The sequence below is a fragment of the Amblyomma mixtum genome, chromosome 9, assembly GCF_055824585.1.
Source record: "Amblyomma mixtum isolate Tamu chromosome 9, ASM5582458v1, whole genome shotgun sequence".
In the NCBI taxonomy this organism is placed as follows: Eukaryota; Metazoa; Arthropoda; class Arachnida; order Ixodida; family Ixodidae; genus Amblyomma; species Amblyomma mixtum.
The window spans coordinates 72,558,637-72,566,656 of NC_143020.1; the positions used below are offsets into that span (position 1 = coordinate 72,558,637).

The following is an 8,020-nucleotide window of genomic DNA, read 5'->3' on the forward strand; positions in this document are numbered from 1 at the left end:
GAAACGACAACGTTGTCATCTGGTTTGAAGCAGATAGTAGGGTTCCTAGACACACTTGCTAATATTTCTAGGGACCCTACATATAGTGCAAGTATAGTTTATGGGTTTTTGGACGTCCCGCCCTGGAAGTGACGTCTGCAGGGGGGGGGGGGGTGTCATTGGTTTACCGCGCCAAATCCTCCCAGACGTCACGCAGCTACCACGCCCGCGGCCAGTCCGCGCGCGCCGGCAGCCAGCAGTGGTAGGGGAGGGGCCGACGGAGGAGCGCCGACGTTTTTCTGGGAAAATTGAGAGGAGAGGGAGAGGCGCGAAGGTAGGGAAGTTCAAATTTTGACAGCATACGACTAATCTTTCGCAAGACCCGTTAAAATAATTTCTTGCGAGAGGATATTTGTGAAGGAGCGTCCTTTAACATCCCCGACGTACCTCAACTTTTCTGAGAGCCCCTTTCTGAGACCCTTTAGGAACGGATAGAACCGATTATACTGACCAAATAACCGAAACATCACGCACAAAAAATTGCGTATAAAGCGAGTGTTACGTGTGTATTCAACAGTTGTGAGTTCGCATCTCGTTTGTACCTGTTTCTTTGTCTCGTCGTTTGTGGTGTTGTGTAGTAGCACGCAGTAAACTACAAGCAGGAGGACTAGCTGGAACCAGGCCGAGGCCTCACTGGTCAGGAACTCGTAGTGGGAACGGTGCTAATCCAGTCTCCCCAGAATGTGTTTCAGGACCTCTTTATTTCTCATGACTTTAACTGTAACATGAGAACTGTAACAGGGACATGAATTTTAATGAGAGGAAAAGGTGAAGAGGTCCGCCGGTGGTAACATGGCCCTGACCTGCTATTCATGTCGGCGCGAAGGTGCATGAAGCTTTTCTTCATGCTCACAACCCCGGCACGCAGTTTATCCCAAACCATCTTTGGTCGAGAGTACTGCTAGCAACTATCTTTAACGTCTAATATATTTAAAATACAACCTGACACGTTTCGAATGGGACGGTGAGAAGGTGAACAGGACACGTGGAGAGCGGAAGCGAGGGTGTGAAAGCAGCAATCGCTGCTCTTTCAACCAGACATTTGTAATCGTCCTGCTTACGATACCCTGAATTAACGCGACCAGCTTTACAAACCGGCCGGCGAAATTTGAGGCACCCACCAATATCTGCTTGATTTCTTTTTTTGAGCTTGCATTGTGGTTGTGCTGTGTATTGTGCAAATCTGTGACGAGGCCACGACCAAAACCAGAGACCCAGTTCCAAAGAGCTCCTCCTTATTACAGTGGGTCACTGGTGGCAAGGAAAATGGCCGGCAACGAAGCCGAAATGGTAACCACTTTTTCGTGAGCCCGGGTAGGAATTGCTACATTACTAAAGTATTGTGTTTGTACAGTATTTATACCATGCTCCCTTTAAAGCACCCTTCAGTGGGCAGTATTCCCATTTGTACCGTGAGTTTGCGAGAGCTATCACTGCTTCTATGCATAGAGCGATGTACGCTATATTATACAGTTCTGCGAAACAGTGAACCGGCAGCGAAGATTTCGCCTAAACTCCGTGCATTTTCCGTTGCCAATGTTTGAATGTGCCACGTTCCCTCCGTGCCCCTTATGTCGGTCTACATTTACAGGCACAATTACCGCTGCACAACTATAGGACGCCCTCATCTGAAAATATAGTTATCGTTGACCACCTTGTACTCGTTAGAAGGAAGCTGGATTAATTGACCAACAAAAGCTAGCGTGTGCTGAAATGGCAATCGTGTGTAAGAGAGCGTATACCTATTTGTCCGAAAACAGCGACTGCGGGAAGAAGTCATAAACATCAGCCTAACCCGTGATATATTTCTTGAAGTTCAACAGAACTACCGGCTGCCCCTTCACTATTCGCCTGTGAACACGCTGTGCCCGTTGTACCACATAGTTCCTGAATTACGAGCTTCTGTGACAGCTTCCAATCTGTTTATTAAGCCACCCTAGCGTCGTTCTGTCACAAGCGAACGGCAGTGTATTTCCACGTGTGGAATCTTGGTTGAACGCTGCACTCGGGAGGGGAGGCAACTCAAGCAGTCGCGATTGTCGCCTTGGCGACCGCCACGAAGAAGATAATACCGCGTTCTGAAGGGGCGAAAAAAAACAGTTCCTGATGCGTCTGGCGTAGCGGACGCATACGTGGTGAACGATGCCTCCCTCAAGCCCTCAGTACACGCTGGTGGGATTCACCCCAGAGCTCGACTGGAGGCCCCTGACTTTCGTAAAGCCTCTTCCAGCGAATCGAGTGTGCAGTGCCTGCGGTCTGGTGCGAAAGAAGACCGCGTTCTTGCCCTGCATGCACGGACTGTGCGAGTGTTGCTACCAACAATGCGTCCAGGACGGCTCACAGGAGTGCCCGCTCGACCGGAAAGCCTACGAGGAGCATGACGTCATCCTTATGGACTTCGCTGACGATCTGCTGAGAAGGGAGGTAAGCGAGAATGTGAATGAATAGAGTTGCTTGGGCTTCCTTTTTTTTGTTTCATATCGCTTGTGCGTCTCTTTTAGCAGTGCAGGGTGTTTCCCGCATTTTACGCCCATAGGAGGACCGTACAATGCTAAGAAAGGGCCCCGTTTAGTAATCCTCTTGATGTGGATCCACTTTATCAGCGTAATGTAACGTCGGATACGAATTGTGTCCATGAAACAACGAGGGCGCCGGCACCACCATGAAAGCACGAACGCCTTTATATTCACTTGACATCATGGGCGCCATTTTGATCCCCAGCGCGTAGCTTTAGCGGTGCAGGCCGGAACAGGGGGTGATAATCCCATTAGGCGCGCCAGCAGCCATTCGGTGTGGTCCACAGACAGCAAAATGGCGGCCCCTGTGACGTCATTGACTACTCCCTGTATGCAACTTTTGTAGTATTTTGCATGTTTCTCTAAGCAAACATTATACCAGCTTAGCTATGATCACTGCTGCTCAGTGTTCAGACGCTCTGCGACTTATTCTGTTACTTAAAACAGCTAGTATGGAGAGAGGAAATATCTCCTCCCTCTCCACTGCTATCAACAGGTGGAGATGTTATGCGTGGTGCATCGGTTAGGCCCGAAGGAAGCCTGGCGGCCGTGAAAGTTTCGTCGTAAATAGCGGGTATTTCGATAATCATTGAAACACAGCATTCTGGCTTTAGCCGAGGCCGGACCCGTTGGCCTGATAGATGCTGCCAGTGGGCTTCAAGAAGGGCGTGATTTCTTAATCTGTCGAATCCAAATCTTACTTCATAGACTATTTAAACTCGGGAATAAACACTACAATGAACAATCAGAGAAACAGCCTCCTTTTTACCGATTTTGCTTTCGAGCGAGAGACAACGATAGTTGCTGAAGTTCATGTTGCATCGCACTCAGGTAGGCGTATGCGTTCCTCACTTATCTCGCACAGCTGGCTGCTTCAGTGCTACCTTGGTTAGCACGATAATAATTGACGACGGAAAGCCTTGCGTTTAAGTCGCACGAAGCCGACATCTCGCCGTTTCTACCTTCCCGCGGTGTAGAAAGCCGCGTGTCTTGTTCTTGTACTGAAAGCCTATCTTAGATTCCAAGTTCGCGTGCCGTTCTAGCGTGGGTGCTTAGCGCCGCCATGGCGCTGTCATGGAGCTCCTCGATGCACCCTAGAACGCTGTACTGGAGCGTCGCCACCGTTATAGGGGGCAGGCCTTTGTTTTTATAGCGCTAGCTCTGCTACTTGCACTACTCAAGGTCGTGTGAGTATGCAACACAACGCCATTGTCTAAACATGGCAGCCACGATGGTTACCGTTTGCACAAACAAAAATTGCATATCACGTGATCAACATGGCGCCATAATACGTAACCATGGGTGGTATCCACCAGTTAACAGATGGTTCATTACCAGGTTCCAGGGTCGTGCCATGCCATGTGACCCAAATGGTTGCATAGCAGCGAACTATAATTATACGCTGTACCCAAGTGCCGCACAGAAGAGCGTATATACTACTATACTGTCGTTTCCCTGCAAATAGCCCAGTGTGCAAACAGCCAAATTGGACACTGAGTGGTACCATTGGTACAAAGATTGTGAACTACCTATTTGACGTAGATTAATCGAAGTGGTATCAAACGATTCAGAGGGTTATGAAGCATAAAATTACACGTCTAATCAAAGCTTCCTTGGCATATTAAAGGGATCCGTACTGACGACCTTTGGTCTCCAAAACCATAACTTCCTGGACAGTGGCGTAGCCAGAAATTTTGTTGGGGGGGGGGGGGGGGCACGTGTTGCAGGGCGGCCGCCTCATAGTATTTGTGGAGGGATAAAACGCAATAATAATAACTGCATCGCCGTATTGACAATGCCATTGTATATTAGATAACACTCGCACTGTCTAGACAAGCAAAATATGCATTTTTTTACAAAAAAAAAAGAATGCATTCGTATGTCTTAATAACCATGGCAGACATAACTGGGTTTTCTCATTATATTGCATCATTTGCCTCAATTACTGTACTTTATCTGTTGCTTTTTTGACGTTTTCCCCTACAACAATGCCCCAGCGGCGGCGCTGTAGGTATTTTGTATAAATAAAGAAATGATTAAATATATAACTGATAGCAATGCTTCCATGCTTCTGCGTATTTAATAAGTAAAGAAACTATCACGCGAAGTCTAGAACTATATCAGTCGTAAACCAGCAAAGCAGTGCATACCATAGAGGGCATGAAACATAAAGGCCATGAAATGAGCAAGTAGAGGACAAATATTTTAATGAATCTTTGTCGTTCAAGAACTTTACATTTTGTACATATGCAGCGGCGAGGAAAAAATCTCAACGGCGCTGTCCTTCGTTCCAGTGTACTGCGCAGCAGCTGCTACAGCGCGGTCATATATTGCGAGTAATTGAACCGAAATTTTAGTCGCAACAACGAGCACATGTATAAACAAAAAGTTGTGCAAAATATGCGTTTGAAATTCGAAGACAAAATTGAGTATTAGATATGCGAAGTTAAAACTCGATTATCGACAAAAAAGTGCCAATGGAAACCAAGTCACTGTATGTATACACAAAACCTCGCAACAAGACATTTAAATACACGTATGTCTTCATTAACTCTACGTGTCTAAGCAAAAGTCACTCTATATAATGCGTCAAACAAGGCAAATAAACATCTTGCGCAATCACAGGTAGTGAACTTTACACACAAACAGACAGACGATCCACGCAGGAACACAACATTGATAGCTGAAGTCGCGATCTGTACGTGGGCCATGCTGCGGTCGCGACAACACCATATGGTTAGAATAATATAGTAACAATGCAGGAATCAATACGAAAGTACTACGTATATTTTAACTACCTGCACGGCGACATTTATTCTGCACTGATAATAGCCGAAGGGTATTATTCGGCACCCATATTTACAGGAGGGTATTCCTTTGGTTCAAAGAAAAAGTAAAAGCAGTTAGGTAAAAAGGAAAGAGAAGGACAAACGAAAGCCACAAATGATGGCGCAAGTTGAAATAACCAATATCCGAGTGTGTATGTTGCGAAACGCCGCGTGGGCAGGGCTTTCAATAGACAAGGTAAATGAAGATCGCTTATTGATGTCCTCAAAATTTTCGTATACGCATGGTAATTTTGATAATTATGCTAACTGATGCTTGCGTTCCGTGACTCCAGGTGCATGGGCGTTGCTACGAAATCCAACCCGAGTGAGTAATGTTCGCGTCAAAACGTCTTTTCTAGTCTGAAAAAGACATTGTAGGTGACAAAATGCCGAATGACTTCTAGCGCCGGTGGTTGTTTTGGTCAGCGGTGCGTGACATTTCGAAAAAATTTAGGGGGGGGGGGGGAGGGGGAGGCTAAAGCACCATAAGCCTCCCCCCCCCCCCCCCCCCCCCCCCGCATTCTGGCTACGCCCCTGTTCCTGGATCTTGAGAAGTTTCTTACAACTGAACCACTTGACGCAGGGCCTCCGAAGTGGCGTCAAACTATTTTTCTTATGTTGAATACGTTGCCATCTGAATGGTTCGTGCAAAACAAAATGAAACAACAGCTAACGCTACATCATGCGCTGCCCAAGCGACTGGTAATTATTTTAACGAACAGAATAGTGTGGGTTCCACCTCTTGCAATTCAGCTCGGTGGAAACTTGCACGCCTTCCTCGAACATGGTGTGTCCGTTCACAATAAGATCTCCATCCTTATCAAGATGTTCGCCGAATGGTTAGGCACATAATTTCATCTGTTGTTCACACTGCAATACTCTTATTTATGATTTTGTTAGAACACAGTGAACATCGCAAACGATACATGTTCTGTATACGGTGCGAATAGAAAACTTGATTCTTTTTTCAAGATATCTGTTGCGTTTACCGTTTTATTTCCCGCGTCCGCCAAAGTGCGCATAATATAGAAACCAATTTCCTATTCACTATACCCAGCTTCACCTTCCCTCCAAGTGACTTATTTCATATCGTTGCAGGTCAGGTGCTGGAATGAAGGTAGTGGCTGCCAGTATGGGACAGCTGCTTCGGGGATCGTCCGGCATTTCCAGCTGGAATGCGAACACCACTCCGTCCGTTGTCCCAAGTGCTCGGCCAGCGTCCTTTCCAGAGACGTGTGCGAGCATCTCCGGTCGGACTCTTGCAACACTTCGGCACCTCGCGCATCCGAAAGCAAAGTTCCACCGGCTCATGCCGAGGAGGAGGCAGCATCGTTGACTTCTTTAAGAGGAGCCTTAGGAAGGCAGGCGGGTGAAATCACAGCATATCTGAGGCCGATGGCTGTCGATATCAGCACGCATGGGGACCGATTAAGCGAAATCTCTCATGGCATAAACACTCTGAAGGAGACACTGCGCCAAGAACTGACGTCATTAAAAGGACAGAACCACGAGGAAATAACGTCCTCCAATGCTGAATTAAAGGAATGTTTTGCGACATGTAGCGACACAGTTAACACTTGTTTGAGAACTATAACAAGCGTAGAAAAAAAACTGAACGATAAAGTGAGTGGAACTCGTGACGAATTAATATCGCAGATTGCAGCTAGCACTGAGGAAGTCAAGGCTGAATTCGAGAAGTGCGTTCAAAAAGTGTTCCAACCCGTCCCCAGAGTGCGCAGAGAGAGTGCACTACAAGAGACGCACTGCGAGTTTTTTGTAAATGAAGTGAAATCGCTCCAAGACGAGGCAATGGAGAAAGGCATGGTTGACTATGACAGAGAGAAGGTGTACCTTCGCGGCTACTGCATGTCTCCTGGAGTCAGGTTCTTAGGTAACTGGACATCTGTACGGCTGCTATTCAAGTACGCCCTGCACAAGGGCGACATGGACGACGAAGTCCAGTGGCCTTTCAAGCACAAGGTCAGGATGAGCGTAATTCATCCGAGAGGAAGGGAAGACATTCAGTGGGCAATTGAATCACATCCATCTTGGGCATGCAATCAAAAGCCAACAACATCAAGAAACCAGGCTTTTTACTATATTTCTTCGATTGACCTCAAAGATCTCATCCGTGACGGGTACGTAGACAATGACCAGCTTCGGATAAAGTTCCAATTGCTGCCTTGATCCAAGCTTCAGTGCGGAGACGGGCCATCCGTTAGAACTTCGTGTCTGTGAACGCCCTTAGACGCTCCATTTCTTTCTTCAGTTCCTTAGAGACTAATTTTACGTTAGGAAGAAATTTCTCTGAAAACAATTGCATGTAGGCTCCTTTCCCAACAGCTCTGATTAGAGACACTGCACAAAAATAGCATCTAATTTCTTTTTATTTCTGACCCTCAGACCTCCCCTACCGAGATGTATAAAGTATAAATAACTGAATAAATAAATATCACTTTTCTTTTCACTGCGAATGCTGCGTGTTTCTCGAAACAGTTCGTAAAACAACAGTAACAGCTTATTGGATCAATTTCTGATCGTTTTGGTGCGAAAAATAGAAGCCGTCCTTGATTCCCAATTAAGCATAATGGTGGTAATTAAGGCATAATGGTTGCGACTTTCTAATACTCTTGGTAA

General features: G+C 46.5%; 1 protein-coding gene across 1 annotated transcript; it reads left to right on the top strand.

The window, feature by feature from the left end:
* Positions 1-1,895: 1,895 nt before the first annotated feature.
* LOC149329687 (TNF receptor-associated factor 2-like) lies at positions 1,896-7,792 on the top strand. Its single transcript, XM_089560407.1, has 2 exons — positions 1,896-2,463; positions 6,482-7,792. The coding sequence occupies exons 1-2, from the start codon at positions 2,182-2,184 to the stop codon at positions 7,568-7,570; spliced, it is 1,371 nt and encodes a 456-aa protein (XP_089416533.1). The 5' UTR covers positions 1,896-2,181; the 3' UTR covers positions 7,571-7,792.
* Positions 7,793-8,020: the final 228 nt, after the last annotated feature.